Source organism: Haplochromis burtoni, unplaced genomic scaffold (genome assembly GCF_018398535.1).
Source record: "Haplochromis burtoni strain Fernald_Lab_line unplaced genomic scaffold, NCSU_Asbu1 Contig_95, whole genome shotgun sequence".
In the NCBI taxonomy this organism is placed as follows: domain Eukaryota; kingdom Metazoa; phylum Chordata; class Actinopteri; order Cichliformes; family Cichlidae; genus Haplochromis; species Haplochromis burtoni.
In genome coordinates this window covers 1,384,736-1,409,502 of record NW_024582456.1, presented here as the reverse complement: position 1 = coordinate 1,409,502, position 24,767 = coordinate 1,384,736, and the positions used below count along the sequence as shown (strand labels likewise).

The 24,767-nt window shown below is 39.1% G+C and overlaps 2 protein-coding genes across 9 annotated transcripts in view; both read right to left on the bottom strand.

The window, feature by feature from the left end:
* ulk1a (unc-51 like autophagy activating kinase 1a) overlaps positions 1-2,193 on the bottom strand; it is a 16,045-nt gene extending 13,852 nt beyond the window's left edge. For 4 of the 5 annotated variants that reach the window (XM_005926966.3, XM_005926963.3, XM_005926964.3 and 1 more), the window contains exons 1-3: positions 1,007-2,193; positions 808-900; positions 683-724 (exon numbers count right to left, since the gene is read on the bottom strand). In XM_005926966.3, the coding sequence (XP_005927028.1) occupies positions 683-724; positions 808-900; positions 1,007-1,096 (225 nt within the window). In that variant the 5' untranslated portion in view covers positions 1,097-2,193. Of the gene's footprint in view, positions 1-682; positions 921-1,006 lie in introns of those variants that run through there. The other variant, XM_042222803.1, reaches the window with a different exon arrangement.
* Positions 2,194-4,189: 1,996 nt separating this feature from the next.
* The window catches only part of adgrd1 (adhesion G protein-coupled receptor D1), a 32,663-nt gene continuing 12,085 nt past the window's right edge, over positions 4,190-24,767 (bottom strand). For all 4 annotated transcript variants that reach the window (XM_005926948.3, XM_005926949.3, XM_014335072.2 and 1 more), the window contains 13 exons: positions 24,054-24,195; positions 12,954-13,027; positions 12,204-12,327; positions 8,478-8,581; positions 8,156-8,267; positions 7,797-7,950; positions 6,564-6,630; positions 5,476-5,542; positions 5,280-5,371; positions 5,031-5,157; positions 4,907-4,948; positions 4,612-4,704; positions 4,190-4,523 (listed from right to left, as the gene is read on the bottom strand). In XM_005926948.3, coding sequence (XP_005927010.1) covers positions 4,428-4,523; positions 4,612-4,704; positions 4,907-4,948; positions 5,031-5,157; positions 5,280-5,371; positions 5,476-5,542; positions 6,564-6,630; positions 7,797-7,950; positions 8,156-8,267; positions 8,478-8,581; positions 12,204-12,327; positions 12,954-13,027; positions 24,054-24,195 — 1,294 coding nt within the window. In that variant the 3' untranslated portion in view covers positions 4,190-4,427. The remainder of the gene's footprint in view (positions 4,524-4,611; positions 4,705-4,906; positions 4,949-5,030; positions 5,158-5,279; positions 5,372-5,475; positions 5,543-6,563; positions 6,631-7,796; positions 7,951-8,155; positions 8,268-8,477; positions 8,582-12,203; positions 12,328-12,953; positions 13,028-24,053; positions 24,196-24,767) is intronic.

Here is a 24,767-nt window from a genome sequence, read left to right as displayed (position 1 = left end):
TATATATATATACCACCATTACCAACAACAACCACAGAGAAGAGCCATAATAAAGCTAGTGGTGGTGTAATGTGTCTGGTTATAACAGATACCAGAGGGTTTAGATTGCACAGATGCCAGGTAAATTACACACATTAATGCCTGCGTAAGCTTCTGCCATCACCCCTGAAATCTCCCCGTGTAACCTGCAGTCATTTTTCTTGTGTGTGAGTGTTTCTCAGGTTGTGTGTTTTATAAGCCATTGTCTCACTGGCTGCAGTCTGCCATCTGTCAGAAATAGATCACCTCACCCATGTCTGTCTGCCTGGCTATCAGAGTGTCAGTAAGTTGAGAAGAGGAAAGCGCACACTCAGGTAAATTAATGTTCTCTGCTAGAGTCATCTGCTAAGCTAAAAGCCTTTTGGGTTCTAGCAGTTAGCCCCAGAAGCAAATCCAAAATTTAGCGCTATACATCACAAGTGAACATCAATCACGCGGTTACTTTTATGCATTTTATATAATAATTTATTTGTGATGGAGGAACCTTAAAACTTTCAGATCAAGCTCTGGGCTTGGCTGTGTAACTGGTTGCCAGTGTTTCAGCAACATTTGCATCATGTGGCAGCAAAGTCAACAGTACAGCATGTCTGTGAGTTTTGTTATGCATGTGCTGTGAAGATGAGGATGGGGGGAGCAACCTTACCTGATAGTCAAGTAGTCTAACAATGTTCTCATGTTTCAGCTCCTAGCAGAGGTGTGGGGAAAAAACATATTTGTCAAAGGTATTCTTGGAGACATGCCACAGCACCATCTTAAATAAATACATACCTTTAATATTTTGATTTCTTTGGCAAGCAAACACTGAGACTTGCCAAGGTTTTTCTTGTTTATGCACTTCACGGCAACTTCCCAATCACGTTTCTTGGAAGGTAAACAAAGGGAGTACATAAGCACAACAACAACAACACAACCTATTCATCTCCAGAGATCCACATAAATCAAAATTAACATCAGATATGAAAGTTACCTCTTTATGTCTGCCTTTGAACACAACTGCAAATGCGCCATGACCAATCAGGTCTTTCCTGCTGAACTCAAACTTCCCAATAGACTCCATGGATATTACAAAAATGTGTTAAAATATCCGATAGTGTTTTAAGTGGTTGATTTTCCAAATGAAACAAACGCGCGGTCCCACGGCAGTTTTCTCCTGCTAGCAAATCCCATACCACTGATGAAAAACACCGTCATGGCACGAAGCAAGCTTTGTGGTCATAGCAAATGTCGATAAAAAAACATAAAAAAGTTTCGACAAGCAAAAAAAGTTGAAATAACCTCGTCGTAAACAGTATGTAAACAAAATATTAGCAGCACACTGTGCTTATTTAACGAGGTTAACTAGTCCATGTCGCGTTGCTAGAACCGGTAAAAGTTCAAATGACCGCTCGTCAACACAGTTAGTGTCCACACGACTATGTTTAAACTTTGTTGTATTCCTCCTCACCTTTCTACCCATCTACCCAGGGGTTATTCATGTCTTTTGGTGAGCATGCGCAAACAGGCAGGCAGCTGTTTCATGGTGTCGCCTTCAGGGACAACTCGTAAAGTCCGCCACTTCGCATTGGTAGCTTGTTTCAGGGTTTGGGGCTACTGTATTATCTTAAAATTTAAAAGTTTGGTATCACATACTTTTTACTTACTGGCGAAAACGTCTGGGGAAATAACTTTTAAAAACTCACGCAGATACTTAATCATTAAAAACGTAGAAATTAGGTTGAATAATAACATGTCAACTTAACTGTGAGAAACTTTTTTTTCAGTTGAAGAAACAAGCTTCAACACAGTTCTTCATTACTGTATTTTTAATTACAGAAAATAAAAATCAAATACTAATGTTATGCTGTGGAGGACTACTAGAGTAGAGACATGAATAGCATTCTGTTACAATAAAATCCACTGCATTTAACCTCACTTAGTGAGATAAACTCAATCTTTCCTCCCCCAACTAATATGCATTCATTATCACAAAGGCTCTTGGCCTCCCGCGATTAAACCCAACCCCACGGCCCAGTGCCCACAGGGGGTTAAGCTCTTTAAGCTCTGTAATTAGCAGTTCAGTTGTTAACAAATGGTAAATGGCCATCACGCATTCAAATGAAGAGTTTCTCTGCTAATATTTTCTCTATGGCCACACAAAGCAATAGCAAAAAAACAACAACCAATTTCTTGAATTTAAACAGGATTTGGTCATAGCAAGGTTCAGTGTTAGTTCAGTGAAATTTAAATCAACATGCATCTTTATCTGAACTTAAAATAAGGTTTCAGCAATGTGATGTAATCAAATCAAGTATGTATCTTCAGTCACTCTTTAATACATTTAAAAAAGCAATAATGTCTAGCAGTTTTTCTTGTACTTTTGTGAAATGCAGTTTTTGCCTGACAGAAAATCATTCTTGCCAAAAATTAATTTTATAAGAGTGTAAATAACAGGTGCGCACACTTGTATCCACCAAAACTGTCCCATAAGTCATATAAATATGTTTTTATAATGCTGAAAATCATTTATTTAAGTACACACTGATTTCTTATACTAAAAGGTTTTTAATAAAGATAACCGAAAGCTCAAACCATAGTACCGTAAGACAACAAACATCAAAGATCACAAACATGCTTGGGAGTACTGAAATATTTCATTTTAAATCTGTGACTTACAGTAAATCCTATTCTAGGAAACTTATTGATGTCTCAGTGTAAGATCGATGATGTTTTAAATAATGTGATCTCCCCTAATTCTCACAGTATAGTAAGAAAAAAAAGCAATAACCTTATCCAGTCCCTCTGTTATAGAAGAAATAGCAACAGACGAGGCTAAACACGAAATCAAAACTTCACAGAACGGTGTTCGATACACAACTAGTCTTCATTATTCCATGAAAAAAATAATATATGGCAGCTTACTAAGATGTGAGGTACTGCAACTGTGCCAGTCAATTCATTTTATTCATTTTAAACAGTAACAGACACACAAATTTAACATAAGAACATACTGATTGTTGAGCTGTGACACTTTGCAGAAGACAAGATAAAGATAAATTCAGATTCACAAAATAAATAAATACGTTATAAGATTCTAATCCACTTTTACATCATCCATGGTTATTATGCCGTTATTGTGTTGTGCCATCACCAGAACTGAATTAAAACTGTGTTTATCATGTGAATATAAAAAAGGTTTCACCTAGATAAAATTTACAATGTGTCCCTTATGATGATGAATTCTGTTGCCTGTTGGTCAAACCACTTTGTCATAGTTTTTAAAACATAAATATAACACTAAGTTAAAGGAAAACAGAAACTTTCCTTGGTCTTTTTCTATCCGATGGCATGGTTTTGTTTTTTACTCAGCTATATCTTGAAAATACTTAGCCTATTACTGCGTTTCATTGGATGTAATTGCACTATTTTATCATGTGAGACAGCTTAGGCTATGATAAGCACGTCCCTGTGATTCAAATAAACAGGTTGACATTTTGGAAGATAAGCTCGTTTGCTTTCTTGCCAAGAGTTACATAAAAAGATTAGACACCACTGCTCTTGAGTCTACAGCTAAACAGCAGCAAACTAGTCTGGCAGAGCACAGATTCGTCAGAAAGACGGATGCCGCTAATCTGGCACATGACTGTAAAGCTACAGCTTGTTATTTTTACATCTGTTTTTGTACATATTTAACAAATGAGCCTCATTAGTGGTGTCTGGTAGGTGAATTTCGTCTCCTTTGTTCAAGCTAGCTAGCTTCCCGTTTTTGTGCTAAGCTATGCTAGCTAGCTAGTAGGTGGAGATAACTTTGTGGAGTTGTAGAAAAAATAAGTACAACCAACAGAGATTCTGAAATTTTTGAAAACGACATTCGATGCCCAGAGATAAAGTTAATATTTTCAATTATTTCTTTCTTTCTTGTCATAAAAAATATTAATAAATGTTACTCTTTGAGTGCGAACAGTAAGTACACCCTTGGCATCAAAAATAACTTCCTTTTTTCATTCTACATATGTACTAAACATACATAAAATCTGTGCCATCTAACCCTAGCTCCCCTATCTACAGTACAGTATGCAGGTAGACAAGCTGACATGCTACACTACAGAGTTTCATCATCAGGCCTCGAGCTACGCTCATGGATCTTTCTAATAACTTCACAGATCCTTCTTTCTCCTTCTGGTTTTCTTTTTGGGAATGCGGCATGTTATTTTGAGTGGATAGTAAGGCACAGTCCTAAGAATCTGTTTGTCTTTAAAGATGAAGCTATCGCGTAGCTACAAAACACTTCTTTTGGTGACATTTTTAACTTAAGCAGACCACTGTCCAATTCATTACATAATAATGTGGGAGGACACTCTGGGGGCTTCAGACTGCTCTCCCACCACAGGCGGAAATAGTGATGTGGGGTTCTACACGGCAGAGAGGTCAATGCGGTTGGCTGAGTTGGTGCTCTTGTCCCATGTGTTCATCTTGGTGGGAGTTACACCCTCCTTGTGTCCATTCATCTATAAAACAACAAAAACAGAGATTAAGTCAGACTCAAGCAGCCATTTTTGCTTTATCTGTTTTTTTTCCCCCATGATCAGGACTCACTATGTCAGAGTTGAAGGGCTTCACATTAATGTTTCGGATGGAGCTGCTGGTAAGAGACCAGACCTTGGTTTTGTGTTTGAAAGCAGCTCTGACCTACAGTAAGAAGTAAATCCATCACAAACACTGAGAAATATGAGGCAAAGTATGCTGTGCATTCATCACAAGTTAGAAGTTGTTACAGCAGAGAACTTTGTCCCCCTTCTTGCTATTTAGACTAAATATCTAATAACATATACATAATATGAAATTCTAGTTGTTTGTGTGTGGGGAAGTGAAAACATATTCAGCATTATACCTCAGAGTTGAGAAGACAGTGAAATAAGAAGACAAAGAACCCCTAAAGGAGAGAAAAGAATTTATACATAGTTTTAGAAATAGCGTTACAAAATCTAACATTGATCATATCGTAAAGAACCTACTTGTAATGAGTTGAAAACTGCAAATATATAAAGGAATGGCAAAGACTGTGTGTTGACCACGAGAACACCAAAGATCCAGGAAATGCCAAGTATAGGCAGAAGCACAGCTACTGCCTTTATGGTCAGCCTGGAGACAATCCAAGAGATAACATGGTTATGTTATGAATTTTTATTCAAATATCAGCATTTGATAATAATACAAGAATTAGCCTGATTATGTAAAAAAACAATAAACAAAAAACCCCTCACTTGACTGCATTGGCGTCTCCATGAACCTTGTAATTCTCTCCGCTGATTCGAGATATGATCCTGGTCACGGATATCAGAATGCCAATGTTTACCTGAAACAAAGCCATGTTTGAACAGAAAACAGACTTTTTGTAAATTAGGTGACAAATTGTGACTCGTGTAAAGCAACAAAAGGAAACTTTTGCAAATTTCTCACCACAATCACAAAAAGAGCCGGTGCCACAAATGCCCAGATGGCTCCGTTCTGCAGTGACAGCCAGCAGCTGAAATAAACAGATGAGACAGTGTTCAAAAAGATCGAAGACAAAAACAAGATTATCCAATGGAAGAAATGTTGAAAGGCTTTTACTGACGATTATTTGATAATCACATTCCAACCCCAAAAGCTTTTTAGTCAGTGTTTATGTAGTCTATGCATGTATAACTGTATAACAATGTTTTCTAGTAGATCCAGGATGACGACAAATACCACAACAAGAAACCAACACTACTGTATATCATATAAAAAGAGAGCATTTAAACACATAACATGTAGGCCAAAATGTATCTTTAATATGACTTTAGAGCCACTTTGCTCTAAATAAGTAAACAACTCATGGTCTCTCACAGTAATCCTTACTAAAGAGAAATCCACAGTTCACAAGTAAAAGGTTGGCTCTATTTTAACATGCCCACGATGCTTTTTGTCACCACTAAAAAGGGCAAACTTTTTTTTTTTTGCCATCCACAATGTCTCAAAATTTCACGTTTGGTATATCAGAATTTTGATGACCAACTCGCAATAATTTTGAATTGAAAATTTTGATCTTTTTTCTTTCTTTTATACCGTTCTCTGTGACTTGCTGTTCAATTATACAAAAGAAAAACAACAAAAAAGTGTAAAACTTTATCTGACCTTAATATAAAGTTTCAACAATGTGATTCAATCAAATTAAGTAAGCATTTTAGTGTAGTAGGCATTTTAACATGCACTGGAATTTCTCTGTTTTTGGAATGTTTTTCACGGAAAAGCCAGCTGAAAACTTCAGTATTCTCCGCCCACAGTAAATTATGCATCCGAGCTGAGGATACCTCCTTCATTTAGACTTTGGATTGTTTTCCCTCAGAACAAAAAGGAAATAATTTGCAATGCAAACATGGAGCAACACACTGGTAACCAAATGCTTTTAAATAACAATTTCTGTTTGCAATTTCTTGCACACAGGTGATGTCACTATTATGCAACTGCAAAGAGCCTTAATGGAGTAAAGTACATTTCCCCAAAGATTTCTTTTTTATACTTACTTATCAACTTTTCCATAACTGTCAAGGGCTGATGTCATGGACACGACACAGATCAAGAACGGAGAACCTGGTCCAAAAAAACAAACAAACACATATTCAGTAATAGCAGCACCATAGACACCTATTTCCTCCATACGCTCCTCAAATGGGGGTTGCATACAGTACCTACACATAGAATAGCATGGCAGCTTTATTATAGTATGCTGTATATTTTAGTTTGTTGTAATTATAGTATATAAAACACATATTTGTTACAGTTTACATGTTCTCACTGTACCTTACTGTACATTATGTTAGATAAATGCCATAGAAATCCCTACAAATGTAAATGTTTCGTTTTAAATCCAATGGTGATTGCTCGCAGAGTTTTTTTCCCTTCCCATTTCCTTTCTTTGCCTTGTTGTCAAAGCTCCACAGGATAAACTTCATTGCAAACACTTTGGAACTGTGCACCGTGCTGTATAAACTGTATAAACTCCCTGTAGAGGTTTTTATTTCTCCGCGGTGCTGCTAATTGCTTGTTTCCTTGAAAACAAGTCCTTAGATTTCACTGCTTTGATCTCTTGGCCTCTGAGGTCCAAAGGTTTTGAGGACACTATGCTGGGAGGAATTTTTTACTTAGAGTGAGGAAATGAAGGATGAAGTAGCTGAAAGCCTTTATCACAGCGTAACAGAGAAATAATTCTTTATAAAAGCATGTATTTACTTTCTTTTGATAACAACTGTACTTGAAGCTGACAGGGAAGAAGTCTCAAGTGAGTAATGTGCAGTAAAAAAAAAACACAAAATGAAAAAAATACTCTAGCCAGAAGAAAGGAAGTAATTAAAAAAAGCCGATGTTTTTCCACAAATGGGTTCAACATGTAAGAGAGGCGTTCCCCAGCAGCCAGAGATGGGACACGTATGTTCCAGATTTGTTTTTTCTGTCCATCACACTCGAGCTCACAAAAATGATGAGACCTAAAAGATAGACTGGAATGTAGTGAACCTTAAAGTTGATTTATTCAACACTGCTACAGCTGTTTTTATTATATTTGACAAAGAAAAATCAATTTTAAGGAAATCATCTTTAGATGAGGTCGTCCAGGGTAGAGGCAGGGCTTTGGATCAGATTTGTGACAATAAAATAAGATGATGTAAGGACAGAAATGAGGAAAATATTACTGAATAGTTATCTTTTTTAAATACATATTTTCAAAAAAAAAAAAAAAAAAAGAAGCAAGACAGACCCACCCCAGCCAATGCCATAGTAGTAGAAGTGTTTGCTGTCTTCAGAGCCGAACACCTTGACCACCATACTGTACAGGTGAAGGCCCTCCACCAACATCCAGGCAAAAGCACTCAGAAAGAAGAAGTGTAGCAGGACAGCCATAACCTTACATGGCAGCTGGGAAAAGATCAAAACTGTCTCTTTTAATGTGTATTTTTTTCTTAAACCCTCATTTTTATACTGCTTTCTATACTTCTCATCATTTTCAACATGATGTATTTCTATCCTTGTCATAGTAACAGCTGTAAAACCATTAAAACCACTGCCACTCCTGTCATCATTATGCTGCAATCATCAAACAGTCACTGTGCCGTGTACGTACCGTGCCAGGGTCAAAGCGAGCGCTGATCAGCAGTAAGATCTCTGCCACCAGGATGGCGAAGGAGAGGTTGGCGTGGATGTGGTAGCGCTGGTTACGGATGGTACTCACTGACCTGAAAAGAAGCAAAAGGAAAAATACTTAACTACAGTATAACTTCATAGACTACTATGGTAATAAAAAAAGGCTTTGTTGCATTTAAACATTCCAGATTCTGACATCCGACTCATCACACTACATGTCTTTGGCCACATATGAAGGAAAAAAAAAGGTAATTCCACTGAGTTCTTGTAAATTTACTTACTGTTTAAAAAGTAATACTTACGATAAGACTGCAAAGGTGACCAGAGTGATGGCAAGGCAGAAGATGGAAATAGAACAGCCAACGTAACCGATGGTTGATAGTGCCACCTTGTGGCCAGTAGAAATCTGTGGAGAGAGGCATTGTCAACATCAGATCTGACAACACAGCACATGGAGTGTTGGTACATGTGCCATCCCACATACATCCAAATCTAGTGCATCCTTTTTCAACAAAGGGAGTCTCTAGAGTTTATTACTGTGAACACAAGACTAACAAACACCATTAGTACTTCCACAAGTGGGCACAATATCATAGCCTCAAAAAGTTATTTATAACCTCTCATGTCAAATAGGATAGCACAGATGTTGCAATTAAAATGATTCTTGATCACAAAACTATATATTCTGCTTTTGTTTACATGTTTTGTTCACAAGTTTTTGAGGTAATGTCCTCTTAAAGCCATTGCAAAAGATTAAACACCGATTTTTATATTTTGAGCAAAAGCAAAAATGTTTATAATCGACGCAGTGTGCGTCCAGCCCAGTGTGTTGATGTTGTTTTGGATTCCAGGCTATTTTGAGTGTTTGGGTTTAATTTTCCATTAACTGTCTACTCATGTGCCTTGTCATTACAAGAGTAGAGGAGTCTCAGCCATCCAGAACTGGGATACGTGAGATGTTCCCTTGCAACTGAGGGATGAGGCAGCCCACTAATTAGAGACTTGCTAAGGGAAAGCATAGCATCAAATAGACTCGTGTGCAATAAATACAGCACTGGCGCACTTAAGCTGCAATAAGAAGTCTGCTTTTTCTATTTTTTTTTTTTTAAACTTTTTATTTTATTTATTTGAACAACTCACCTGTCCATTACGCATACAGTTTCTTCAGAATAACAGAATACAAAGAGAGTCACAAACTCAAGACAGTGAAATTAGAAAGAAAAAGAAACAAACAAATATATATGTATAAAAATATAGATACATATAGAATAATAATTAGAAAAATAAGATAAAGTAAAACAAAAGAAAAAAAAGGAAACATGCCTGTGGTGTCAAACATTTCCATCGTTCATTTCACTTTTTTTTTCTTCTTGTATGCTCATCTTCATTCAGTTCAGTCTTTTTTCCCCTTCCGTTGTACGTCAACCATTTTCCCCAGTCCTTCAAAAAGCGTTCTTCCTTTAATTTCAGTTTATATGTAAGGTTCTCCATCTCCATAATGTCCTCCACAATTGCTACCCACTGCTGCTTTCCTGGTGTTTCTGTCTTAAGCCAGTTTTTGGTGATGGCCTTCTTTGCTGCCAAAAGGAGAATCTTAGCCAGGTAACGATCCTTTACATCTACAGTACCTTCCAAGTACCCTAGATACAAAACAAGGCAGGTTCTAGGAATAATATAACCTAATATATCACAGAGAGCTGAGTGAATTTTAACCCAGAAAGTGTGAATTTTTCTGCATTTCCAGAAAATGTGTGTATGGTCTGGTTCATCCCATCCACACAGCCTCCAACATTGTTGTTGTGTATTGGTTTGTTTATTTTTAATCTTAGGTGTAATAAAATAGCGAATTTGATTTTTCCAGATGAATTCTCTCCACCTCAATGAGTGAGTTGTATTCTTATGTTCTTTCCATGTTTCATACCACACCCTCTCAGTGATTTCTTCACTCAGCTCTCTTTCCCATTTTACTTTAACATATACAGTTGATTCCTGTCTTGATTCCATCAAACATTTGTATAGGGTAGACACTGTTTTTGGAATAACACTTTTATATGCCAGTATAATTATTTTTATAATAGGATGGATTTTGTCTTCCTCTATTTTTATGTTTTTATTAAAGTAATCTCTCACCTGTAAGTATCTGAAAAAATCCTTGTTTTTTAAGTTGTATTCCCGTTTTAATTCTTCAAAACTTTTAATTTCTCCTTTTTTGATTAATAAACAAATTGCTGTGATTCCCTTTTCATTTCAATTTTTAAAACCAAGATCCAATTTTCCTGGTCTAAATTCTTCATCGAAGGCTATCCATTTTAGCAAACCAAGCTCTTTGCCAATCCTGAACTCCCTTACTGTATCATACCATACATTTAATGTAAAGGATATTATCAGGTTCCTAGATGGATGGATGGATGGATGGATGGATGGATGGCGTATCTGTGCAGCACGAAAATATTCTTTTAAATTAGGAAGCGACATTCCTCCTTTCTCCTTAGTAAGCTGTAAAGTAGTGTATCGTACCCTTGGCCGCTTGCCTTCCCAGACAAATCTAGATATATACTTATCCCATTCTGAGAATTGGGTTTGAGGTATGCTTATCGGAAGAGAGAGGAATAAATATAGCAATCGTGGTAAGATGTTCATCTTTATCACGTTTATCCTGTCACTAAATCCTAACGGATATGTATTCCATCTTTCCATATCCTGCCTTATCCTGTTATTTATATGTCCATAGTTACTTTGATATAGTTTGTCATAGTTTTTGGTTATATTTATACCTAAATATTTAAGGGTTTTTGCCTCCCACTTTATTTCCCATTCCTTAAGATTTTGAGTTGGTATACAGTTAAACATTAGAACTTGAGTTTTAAGTATATTTACTTTGTAGCCAGAAAGCGTACCAAATTTTCCTAACATTTCTGTAAGCTGCATAAAAGAGTTTGTGGGGTTTTTGAGGGCTATCAACACGTCATCAGCAAATAGACTAATTACATGCTCTTGTCTATTGACTGCTTTTTCTATTTTAAGAAGCCATTGTGGATGCTAACCATACTCCCATGGGTTCGTATTCTTGGATGCAAAAGAGTTAGATAAGAGGAAAAAATCATGCACAGGTTTTGTGCTTTTAAGTGCTCCACGTGCAGATGATGTAAACGTGAAAAAGAGAAAATAGAAAAAAATAAATGAAGGATGGTTTAAAGAGATTTTTGTTTATTTGCCCCTTGAGAGCCCATAACTTTGAGGAATGCTCCACTGACCTGTTCAGTGACCTAAAACAACCACACAAATCATGGTTGCACAAAGCGCTTCTCTATCAAACCACCAGTGAAACTAGTGGTTTGATAGAGAAGTAAAGAAGGCACTGGTAAACCACTGCTTCCTGTTTACTTACTCTTCTACAAGCTAACCAGCGTATTTTGTGTCTTGGTGAGAGGGCTACACTTTTAAATCCAACTGATTTGTTGGATGGCGTAATATAGTGGTTCCATCCTTTCACTCACTCATGCTGCGCATTCACTTGTAAAGTTTCTTGCAGAGTGCACCGACCAAGTTGCCTGGCTTCCACATCACCTGGCCCAGGTGTCTGCCACTGGCTCTGTCTGCACTTGAATATTATATTTTACAGAGATTGCATTTTCACTTCTCAGTCTTCCATTAAACTGTAATAATGTTAAATGATTTTAAAATGTTTTATTGTTTTCTTAAAATATACATCTTCCTTTGTTGTTGCAGGAGTCTGATAGTATGTAAAACACTACTACTTGCAGTTATTCCACCAAAAATTTCTTTGCAAACCACCACTGAACAAGAAAAATAGAAGAATGAGTTACTGGCTACCAGGCGCCGTGCTGATAAAAGTCTGGAGTCTGGTGAGATTAGAAGCTTCAGTACAAATAGGAGAAACATACAAAGCTGAAGACTACAAACATCAAACTGTGTTGAACTCCTTCAAAACAACAAAATAAAAATGAGATCTGTTGCAAATGCTGCCTAATATTCAGACTTTTGAAGAGCAGCCAGAACATTCATACCTTTAAGGGCACAACTTGCATGAGGATGGCAAAGTTGGTAAGGTGGTTGCACAAACACACGGAGTACGTCATGTTTCCATGTGCGCGCACGCAGCCTTTGTTGGACCATACTCCCTCTTTAGAACTGAAATGAATGACAATTTGGTGCTGTTAGCAGAGGAAATGTATCTAATGCAAGATCAAACATAAAAAACTAGAACAAACACGATACAGAGAAACAGACGGGGCAATTCTTTACTGGAACGCTGCTGAGAGGGTGCACTCAGTATAATCCAATATCCCCCCCGTGGGAGGCACACAGAGATTAAGTTGACTTTATTAGTGCAATCTGACAGGGCGACCCAATTATTCACATTTTTCTTAAGCTTCAGGGCAAAGTGGAGTAGGAGAAGGATGTGTTTGAATCCAATGTATTGGACTCCCTATTTTTAAAAATGAGTTAAGTTTAGCAAAAAGTGTTTTGGCTCCGCATATCAGAGCTTCAGCTTTTTTTCCTTTGTTTTACATTGAGGGCTGTGGCTCAAGAAGCCAAAACAGCGACACGTGTAAAACTGGATGTTTCTGATTTGAAAGAGTAAAAGAAAAAAAAACCCCACCACCTTCTTCCAATCACCAGTGATTTCTTATGATTTAAAGACTCGAGAAAGAAATGCATGCAACGAGTGAACAATCAAGATAAAAATCCCTTTGGAGCTGGATCTGAATGGATAATTCAGAAGTTCTGTGTCGAAATCATGAACACAAACCCACCTGTAGTCCAAGAAGGCACAGTAGAGGAAGACTTTATTGCTCTGATTCTGTACTTGGTCCTGTTGCTCTTTAGTCTGAAAATAAAAAAGGCAGCGAGTAAGAGAAGTGTGTGAGATGAGGACGTGCTCGCTTGTGGACTGTTTGTGTGTATAAACTAGAATATTTTAGACAGCAGTCAGCATCATTATTTCTTACAGGCTGCTTGACTTTTCGATCTTTCTACCTCTGTGTTCAATGCACACATTAAGCAATATTAAAGTAACAATAAATTCTTCATTGCTGCTTAAATGACCAGCGTAAAACATGACAGCTAAGGAGATCTGAGATCATTCGCTGGGAAAGACAAAGTGCAGATCGTCACTCGGCTAAGGTGATTAGCACGCAGAGCGAAAATCCCTGCTGTCTTCGAGAATCTTATTTGATTATAAATCACTTTTTCTGAGTCATTCCCTTAAAATGAGATTTGGAGTCTCCAGAGACAGTGAGCTAATGGCTACAGTGCAAGACTGCAGTAATTGGGACTTGGCCCTGATTACGGGTCAAACCACTACCCTCCTCAATCTGTCAGCTGAGGAAAACAACACTAAGTGTTGCACACCTCTTCATAGGCACTGTTGCCTTTCCTCTCAGACTCAACAACTATATGATTACATGGAGTGTGTCTGTACTATTTCCTCCTGGAAAAAGTGAGAGTGTGAGTGAAACTGACAGTCAGGCTGTCTAAATGGCCCATAGGCCCCGAGATTCATATTACAAAAGCATAGCACGATACCTAGATGTCACGGCGTGCTCTCATTCTGCCTGTTTCGCAGATTCACCTCCTTACTCATCCTGTATTGCGACCTCCGAGATGGATTTAACAATTAGCTATTTATGTGGCCCATTACAGCAAGCAGGGCAAGAGCCATGAGAGCGCTTAGAAAGTACCCCGTCATCACCAGCAGCTGGCCAGCTCTGGTGATCTGCAAGCAACCCCGTGGATGAATTTACTGGTCTCCTGTGGGCTCTAATATGCTCTTTTTTTCTTACTGGGTGTAAATGAAAGCAGATGGAAATAAGAAAAACTGCAACTTGCCCACTGGAAGTCCACCACTAAAGGGCCATATCTGCTCTAACTGGGGCTTTGTAGAGCATAGGAAGACTAATTATTCTTATTAACAATACAATGTAAACTCAGCTTCAAACACTAATCATCAAACCCTGATGCGTACCAGACACAAGTGAAACATACATTAACTAACAGACCATCACACATACTGTATGAGCGTGCTTCTTGGCCATGTTCCTGCTCTAACAACTGTTTTGTGGTGTGTCCAGTTTGCATTTTCCAGCTGATATCTGAGGAGCGATGCAGGACCCCGAAAGTCACTGGTGAGCGCTTAAAATGTACTTGGAGATCTGGTCGAGCTTTGAGAGCACGCTGTTGTTTCCCCAGTGCCCCGGGGCCTCAGCATCTACCAGCCAAGACTGCAGCTGGCGCTCCAAGTCTTTATTAACAACAGAGGGCCAGGAAACACCGCCCTGGAAGTCACTTTGAGCCTTGTAAGGCGAGCAGAACAGGGAGGAATAAGGGAGAGGAAAAACTAGTGACAGGAGAGTGATGCAGAGTGACAGGCTGATAAAGGAGAAGAGCCTGGGAGAGAGAGGCTGATAAATCATAGATAGACAAGATGTTTCTGGTGCCTCTTTGTTACAATGTCCCACTACAGTGTCTGTTGTAGCTGCCTGTGGTTTCAAACATATCGGATATGCCAGTTAAAATTGCCAGAATTTTAAACTAACTATTTGAAATTCTTAGTTATTTAAGCATGCAATAGATTTATCAGTTAAATGTAATTAATGTAGATACAAATGCTTGCATATATAACATCTAATATAATATTATCTAATAACAATTATTGATGCATCAATGTGGACAAATGACTTAAAGCACAACAAAAGGCAGGCAGGCATGATTCATACTTAGCAATTTATCTCAATTCACAAGTTTCTTAGTAAAACCTTTAAAAATCTTACAGCTGGAGAAGGCAACACAGTTTTGCTGTCACCGGACAAGAAATCAAAACAACCTTTCAGCATATTGCCATTCACGAATTTCAGGAGAGAACCCAACTCCACGCACACGGAGTCTGTGAAGGAGCCAATCAGAGGTCTTTTCAGACCCGATTGCGTGAGTAGAATAGGATGTGACGGTGCAGCGGGTTATGCGGAGGATTATCACATCGCGGAGGAGAGCAGGGGCTCGGTCCTGTTTGAAGCTATTGCGACACTGATATAACTTTTGGGATATGAAGCATATGCTGGCGCATGCTTGTTTCTGGCTTTTTCTTTGGGTGGGTGGGTGGGTGGGTGGGTGAGGGGGTATGGACAGTCATACCGCTTCTTTTGATGATAACAACAACAACAACAACAACAATAATAATAATAATAATAATATGTTAAAAGCAGTTGTAGCTGCTCCCATAAATCCAAGTCTTTGATTTGGCAGATTTTTTTTTTTTTTTGCAGTCGATAGCTTTCCTATCTTCTTCTTCTCATAAGAAGATTATGTAATAAACTGTTACCTGATTAGATATTTTAAATATTTTTCCCCAAAAGACTCTGATAACATTTTTGTCAGGAGATTAGCTACTGTCACTGAATTTGTAAGAAAAAAAAAACCAGTGAGGTATTATTTGGCTTAATCACACATCCTGTTACTTTGTTCAGGGTTCAGGTGGGATTTTCTCCACTGCCACAGTGAATAGTTGTATAAACTGAGTCATGACCAAGAGAAGCCGTTATTAAATTACTCAAAACAGACTCATTTCACATTTATTTTTATACAGCATAATGCACTGTTAAAATACTTAAAAGCAAAAATAAACAAATAAACATTTATTAACTTAATGCCAACAGTAAAGTGGGTAAACTCTGAATTAAGCATGAAATCAGCAGAGTGGAAATTCTGTCTCCACCTTCTGGCTGTGGGAGCATTTCCACAAACATTAGGGAACTCAGTTCTAACAAGAAAATGTCTTTGCGGTCAATAGCTCACTTTGTCAGACTTTAATCTTTCCTCTAAAAAGTTTATCTGGACTCTTTTCAGCTACGTTAAATGTTAAGGTGATGCATCACATTGGTCCACCAGTGCTTCGCTTCACGCTTAAACTCAGGAGGAGTAAAGAGACATTTACTAAGTGCTGAAAGCCTTAATCAACACTGCATGAAGCCATTCACAGAGGGCTTGAATGGAAAGACTCCAGCTTTAGAGCTGTTGGTGTTGGATCAATTCTTGCACCTGTAACTTCCATCTTTTCAGTCATGTACTAGATGCACTGGAGCCTGTATAAGCTGATATTAGAGGCTGTTGTACATCCTGGACTGACTAACACTCACAGTCGCCTCAAGGCACTTTATATTGTAAGGTAAAGACCCTACAGTAATAAAGAGAAAACTCCAACAAACAAACGACCACCTATCAGTAAGCACTTGGCGACAGTGGGAAGGAAAAACTCCCTTTTTACAGGAAGAAACCTGCAGCAGGCTCAGGGAGGGAATGCCATCTGCCGTGACCAGAGGGGAGGAAGTTAGGACAACCCATTCCTGTCTTGTTCATGGCAGCACATCTCTACCAGGCATACACACCACCTTCAGAATAAAAGTGATAATCAGCGGCTGCTGTCTGACGCACATATCCCTCTAAACCAAATCAGATCTTCATCTTTATGGTTTTGATCACCATCCATCCATCCGTGGTTTTTGGGTGAGACAATGAAGGATAAAAATAACACACATCATACACAACCCAGCAATTTATACAGAAGTGCCAGCCTGTCTGTCCTCTGTGGAGTTTTTTAGGCCTTCCACGTGTAGCAGAGCTAGAAGCCGAAGAAGTAAAACTAGAAAGTGAACCAGAGAAAAATCCTTCACACAGAAAAAAACAGGAACAGAAACTCAACGAAGGTAATATTAACTAAGGATTAAAAACTCAGAAACAGCAAAAAATCGTGGAACCCTGACAACAATGAAACAAATTGAGTCTGAGCTAACGTAACAGCAATCTTGACCTCAGTCTTAAAACATTTTTTTGTTTTTTTTTATATCTACTACTATCCTCTAGAGCTTGAGGTCAGTCTTGCTTCACCCACTCATTCCATCCATCCAGCACTGATACAACAAAATGCGGCCGCAAGAGTAATCGGACAGTTTCAGTTGTGCTACATTTAAAAACCAGAGAGAAATTACAGAGCGGTGTGAGCGTGAGAAGAGAAAAGGAGCGTTTGTCTCCCGTTCCCTGAAATGTTCCAAATCGTTTTGAAACGCAGAGAGCTGAGGTGTAATTTGGGCTGCAATTTCTGGATTTGGTACACGTATTTATTTTGCAGCGAGCGCCATAAAAACAATGATCAATCTTGCTTTTGCAAAACTGAAAGGCATAATTTAAAATCACCTTCACCTTTTAGAGTAGGCCTGTGAGGTGCACAGGGTTTGACAGTGGCTCAACTGCTCTGCATAAAAACAATGAGGCCGTACACGTATAAGTTTAGAAAGCTGAACTGACTGCTGTTAAATTTAGTAAGGGAAGGAAATATTTTATTGCACTATGTCTGGGCAACGCACAACGAGGTATGGTGGAACATTCCTCAGTCACACAAACACACACGGAGCCTGAGAAAAAAAAAATCTTCTACTTAGTATAAACTAAAGCATTACACATCCTGTGACTGCGATGAGGCACAGGCCGTGCCGCTGCTGTAACACAGCTATTCAATCAGAGTCCGGACTTAGGTTGATCCACACACACAGCACGAGGAGCAACAACAAAAATCCATGCAGCATAACACAACTGGCTATGAGTGAGATCATGCTGTCAGGGGAAATGTAAAAAGACATGCAGCTGTGGTCCCAGCTCAGCCTCGGAGGTAGACATCGAAAACAACGAGACGAGTGTTGATAGTCACGCTGGATGTGAGGAAAACCAGGAACAATTAAACAGCTCTAAAAGTCAGCGAGATGGTTTTGATTTGCAGATGTACTGTATCGCTGATATGAAGTCGACTCAAAAGAAAAGAAGAAAAGAGAAAGTGATCCCCTCCCCCCTTTTTATCACCAGCTTCACATGCATGAATTCATAAGTTTAAATCCAAAGGGGTTTCACATGGAACCACTGCAATGTTTCTCTGTTTTCTGGTCTGCTTCAGAGCAATGACACATTCACATTTAAAAAAAAAAGTCAAAGGGCTGCATATTTAGAGTCTTTGTGGTGAAGTTTAACAATACATAAGATTTTTAGGTGATGATGTTCCCCGATAAAGCTTGCACCTCTATTGGTATGTAAACATATCGACGCTGAGGATACGCCAAGAAAGAAAGAGCTTTTATTTGGGACGACTCACGCTAACTGTAACTCATGAAAATTTTAAGCAATCATACATCTTTATCAATACATAAAGAAAAGCATTTTTAATTTTGTGCTTATCATGAGAAAATTCCAAGATTCAGATGATGACGCCGACACCTGTTAATCAGCTGATTGGATACATTTGTTTGCCCTTTCCATTCGATTAGAGTACGGCAATAACTCCTTATTATATAAGCACCAGATCGATGCATCCTGAGTGTGGATAAACAACAGAAATAGATGCACTTAACTAAATGAATTCTTTAAATGAATAATAAGCACTGTCACTATGAGATGATGAGCCTCCTTGCCAGCTAGTGTGACACTGATAGTGCTCTCCAAAATTATTGAGCTTCCTGTGTGCACGATCAACTGTTAGAGGTGGGTAGATTGTTCCAAATCAACAGTATCAATGCTGATATTGGTATTGAGAGGATCAATACTTTTTTTAGCCCACTGACTGTATGTACTTGGTATGGTATCGATACCAAAAAATCTGCTATATTGTGCAGGAATATCCCTCATTACAAAGATCCCAGTCTTAGTTTAGGTCTTAGTTTCCCTGACACTGCATGACTAACATTACTGCCTGCAGCAGGGGAGGGAGAATATTTCAGCCATTTATTAAACTGAAGAGCTTGTTTGAGGGAAATAAATTCACTTTGACTTTTTAAAGACTAACTTATTCCATAAAAGCAGCTTTTTTTGTTTTGTCTTTATCTTGGCGAGATTTTTTTTTTAAATCTACGGCTATAAATCTGTTCTGCACATTCACAATCTTGAATTGCTATTTCATCGTTTTGCCATGAGTTTAAAAGAGCGGACATAAAACTGCTTCTACTAGGCAATGAAATTCTTTTTGAACATTACTTCACAAGTACCAAATCCTTTTTTTTCATCATTCTTTTAAGAAAACTCCCTGTGTCTGTGGGCACAGATGGGGGGCTTGCTTAAAAAAAAGAGATCTGCTTTTTATCACGTAGCGAGAGGTGGTGGTCGCGAAGTTGGAGTGGTGACAGAAAGGGGGCGCTAAATGGGAGGAGCTGTCTATTGCAGTGGGAATTGCAATAGCCAGACCTCCATCTGTGATTGATCAGTGAGTTGGCTCACAGGTCTTGTGTTTGTGTGCGCAAGTGTACGGGTGGGTGTGGGTGGCTGGGAAATCTGGAGAGAGAGGGAGAGAGAGAGAAAAACAGAGTGATAGGTTTTGCCCATAAGGTTCAAACTGGGCGTGTGCTGGAGTTATAAAAAGACTGGCAAAAAAGAGCAGATATGCTATTGTGGCAGAAAGGTCTGATCAGGATCAGCATGGCTTGGCGTGATTAAACAAATAAGAGCGTGGGTATTAGTATGTGTTGAATAACCTTTGCGTGTTTATTTTCAATGGTACTGAACAATTAGCCCATTATTTTCCACACTAACAAGCCTTGACATGTTTTCATGCACAAGTAAGCATTTTTCCTTATTCTCTCCTGACCTTATTACAAGAATTACTTCCTGCTGAACTCTCATTTTCTTTGTTATAAGCGGGAACCAGTGGTTGAAAATAAATCAAAAAGTTAGCCTCTCAGAGGTTGTATGGCTACCTGGTAAATATTTGAGGTCCTTAAGAGTAGAAGCATAACACACTCACTGGACACTTTAATAGGTACACCTCTCAGGTACTAGGTTGGACCCCCTTTTGCTTTCAAAAATGCTGTAATGCTTTCTGGATCAGTTCCGTCAAGAAGTTTGAAACATTCCTCAGAGATTTCGGGCCACAATGACGCGACAACATCACATAAATTCAGATTTGTCAGCTGCATGTCCAAGATGAGAATCACCACATCCCTAAGATGTTATATTGGACTGATATGCAGTGACTGTGGATGCCACCTGAGTACAGTGATCCCATTGAAACCAGTTTGAAGTGATCTGAGTTTTGTGACATGGCGCACTATCCTGCTGGAAGCAGCCATCAGAAGAGGCGTACAGTGTGCTCAGCAACAGTGTTTAAACAATAGGTGGTAAAGTGGGGTTGAAAGTGTGCCAAGAAAACCATTAGACCACCAGCAGCAGCCTGACCCACTGATAAAAGACAGGATGGATTCATACTTTCATTTATGCAGCATTCTGAGTCTGAATGTTGGAGCAAAAATCTAGATTTATTGGACCAGGCAATGTGTTGCCAACAAGAGATGCTCTTCTGCACATACTGGTTGTAACAAGAGGTTGTTGGAATTATTATTGCCTTCCAATCAGATCTGCATAGCTTCGCTTTTCATACTATTATCTATAAACCCTAGAAATGGTTGTGCAGGAAAATCCCAACAAATCAGCAGTTTCTGAAATATTCAGACCAGCTTGTCTGGCACCAACAACCACACCACAGTCAAAGCCACATAAAATACCCCTCTTTGCAATTTTGATACTCAGTTTTCAAGTTTTCAGCATGCTGTCTTCACCATGTCAAATGAACTGAGTTGCTGCCATCTGACTGGCTGATTAGGTATTTGTATTATTAATGTCATGGTCCTGGGCCATGCGGGCCCAGTAGTCTTAGTTTTCATGTATGTTTGTATTTTGTTCTTTATTTAGGCCATGCTTCCTGGGTTGATCTGTTACGTTGTTCCTTATGTGTTTTCCCGTTGTGACTCTCACCCCCTGTGTGCCCCTCTGTGTATCTGAGCCCTCGTCTCTCCTTATGTTTTTATTCCATGTTTCCCCTGCCCATTATGTCTAAGTTTTCCCCGTGCTCTCTCCCCTCCTGTCTGAACCTCTGTGCACTTCCTGTTTACTTTGTGACTCTCACGCCTGTACATGTCATGTTCAGTTCACCCCGCCCTGTCTCGTTATGATTATCAGTGTCACCTGTGTTCCCCGTGTGTTCCCACTTTCCTCGTTTACCCTCTGTGTATTTCTGTCTGCGTCTCCCTCTGTTCAGCGTCGCGTTCTCCCTCATGTTGTGTGTTATTCTCCCCGTGGTTCCTGGTTTACTTTATGTTTAGCTTTCCCAGTTTAGTTTAGTACTGTTTTCGTGTTCCACTTTTGCCAGCATTAAAGCTGTGTTTTTGAGTTTATCCCCGTGTCTGTGAGTCTGCATTTTGGGTCCTTCTCCTGCCTGCCACACAACGCACCATGACAATTAAGCAGTTGAACAGATGTGCAAAGTTACTAAAGTTGTGAGTTTATAACCTACTTTTGCATAAGGCTACCGACAGAAGTCACTGTCAGACATATACATTTAAACTTGTGCACCCAAATCTTTCCTTAAGTCATTAAAGATGTATGCTGTGTACAGTCATTCCAATTGGGAAAAACAACAGTTCAAAGAAGTCATTAAAAGCTAAACATCAGCATAAAAATCATTCAAGTGAATTGAGAGACTAGCAGCAAAATACTGCCGTGCCATTCCACTTATGACTCTGGATCTTCTTATAAACCTTCTCAGCTAACACACTTCTTTATATGCCTCTAAAGTCAGGCACCCTTGTCAAAATCATTTATTTAATCCTCATAGTTTTAATTCTATAAATAGACCTCACCCATGAAGTCAATCTTTCCATTTGTTCATTTCATACCATCAGTGTGATGCTTTCATGCCAGTAGAGGATAAAAAGAAGGTGCCAGCCTCTTTTTTTTAATGTATATATTAATGTTTAACTACAGACCTCAGTGCTTCACACCGTTTTTTTCCTCTTCGCCGCCTTCACCCCTCTCAAAGTAAACCAGAGTCAGACAGCCGTAATAAATCACCAAAAGAGCCAGGGTCCAATCACCACCGCAGCTGAAAGGCGTGAGAAAGCCTGTGGGCCTTTGATGATAACACCTAGTCAGGTTATCAAACCAGCTCCATGCCACAAAGCGTGGTTGCAGAAGTGATTGAGTCTCTGAGCTCAGAGCATCAGTCAAGGATGCAAGGTCACTCAGATGGCAACCACATGATTTAGACCTTGACTTGAGTGAGTAGTACCTGCTATAACAAAGGTTTATTTACAGGCTGGTGACTCCATCACTCCATGATATCATATGTTTTAGCATTCCAAGTGTCAGACAGAGAAAATGGATGAGACTTTGTGTCTGAGCCAGGATAGTAGTTGACTGTACAGTACCAGAGACGAAACACAGAGCTTGTCGTAGCCACGACAGCACGAAAAGACGGATGAGAGAGCTGACATATTTCTGTGCTAGACACATTCAGCACTCCCACTGGGCTTTAATGAAGTCACTGTGCACTTACCTATTCTCAGGGGGTAAACAGAGAGGTCAGCCGCAAATCACTTACTCCAGCCCAGTGAACCGGTGCCATGAGCAGACATGTTTGAGGTTTAGTACAGACAGTAAAGACCAACATAAACTATGACGGGTAATGTCTGCCACATACTGTGTCAGCAGCCCACCCTGCCTTCAAGCTAGGGAGGTGATAAGTATCGACACCTTGCCAAAACTAGTAAAACAACCAAAATAGTTTCTTTTTGACTAAATCCAACAACAGGTCTGTGCAGTTTTAGCAAAAACAACCTGTTCTGGATGCGACCAGAGCCAAAAGTTCTGCATGCCAAATTACGATGTGGCTCCTCGTAATAAATCACAGCCTGAGCTATGTGCAACAGAAATGCGCTGGCTCGGTGCGTTCCAATCAGCATGCATTACTAATAAGTATAACAGCCTATTTGTAATGGGATAGAGAGGAAAGAATGCATGTAACCTGATTTATCCTTACATCAGTGGTAAGGGCAATCCAACTAAAATAGAAACACCTTAAAACAGAAACAGAGCGGAGAACTGCTGAGCATCTCCAGCACTACCATAACAAAGGAAATTTTAACTCCTCTCCCATGGTGTCCGTTAAAACAAACAGAGCAATCATTGTCACAGAAACCAGGCCAGATAATTACAGCATAAACATTTATTTCACCAGGGAAGATGAAGGCAAACAAAGCAATATTACCATGGTTTCATAAAGCTGCATGAGTTTCTTTTTTGCTTTTATGAGTGGGGAGGGGGGGTTGATTCACTTCTACAGAAAGTCGATCATTCATGCAGGACTTGTAAAAGAAACAGAAATACATTGCAGTGTGCTTAAGTCAACCGCCTCATTAATGCCATTGCATGATAATCTAACAGCTTATCAACACAACTAATTAAGATAAAACAAATACAAGATTGTGAAGTTTGCCACCACATTTATGAGTTTACAGGAACACAAGCTAATGCAATAGACACTGGTCAATTAATTTCCAGTTTTGACTGAATTTCCCATGGAAAGCTGGCACTGTCCCTGCCATAAAGTACCAAAGAAAAATATGTTGTTCATAAAATAAAGTTATTGTTCCTTTTAAAGTGCCCTAAGCTTGCAGCTCAAATGCCCATAATCAGCTCGCTTTCTAGAAGCCAAATGCTCCGCAAGGGAAATGCTAGGCAGCCTAATGAAAACCAAACCAGGCTTCGCTCTTTGTGCTGGTAAATGCCCAGCTGCGCAAACCTCAGTCAGTCAGTGATGGACAGCCATTGTCTTACATAAGCATATACCAAAAATAGAGCCGACAGTTTTCATGTGAAGAGATCCGACCGCTATCGAAACCATAGGCAGAGCTCTCCCCTCTGATAACATCCCACACCCAACAATTGAGACAAGCAGAAACTCTCTTAGTTTTCCCAGTATTACTCACCAAGATGGAAAAAAAAGATAAATGAGTCAGAGAGGAAGAAATGGGACATGCAAATTACAGTCTTACCAAAACATGGGTGAGCACAATCTTTATGAGTGGCGCTCCAGAAAGGTTGACCGACAGGGCTGGCAGAGGCTCCACTTTCAAAGAAATCAGACAGCTTGCTACATGGATTTTGTGATCCTTGTAATCAGCTGCTTCATTAATCCTAAGAGATAAAAAGGGGAGAATTGGCTTAGATAATCTAAAAAAGAAACTGAAGCAGAAAGCCAGACAAACATACAAAAGAAAGAGACGGAAAGAAATGGCAGACATACAGTGGGGGGAGATTTATTTGATCCCCTGCAGATCCCAAGTCTTTGTAAGTTTGCTCACTTACGAAGAAATGAAACATCTCCAATTTTATAGTAGCTTCAATTTAATGGAGAAAGCAAGAATATATACCAAAATATAGAAAAAAAAGACATTGAATCATTGAGTGAAATAAGTATTTGATCCACAGGCGAAACATGACTTAGTACTTGTTGGAGAAACTCTTGTTGGCAAGCACAGCAGTAAGATGCTTCTTGTAGGTGGTCACCGGGTTTGCACACATCTCGGGAGGGATTTTGTTCCACTCCTCTCTACAGAAACTTTCTAAATCCTTTAGGTTTCTTGGCTATCGTTTGCTAACTTGAAGCTTCAGCTCCTCTACAAATTTTCTATAGGACTTAAGTCTGAAGGCCGTCTACGCAGTTGACTTTTATATGCTTCTTCTTTAGCTACTCCTTTGAGTAGCTA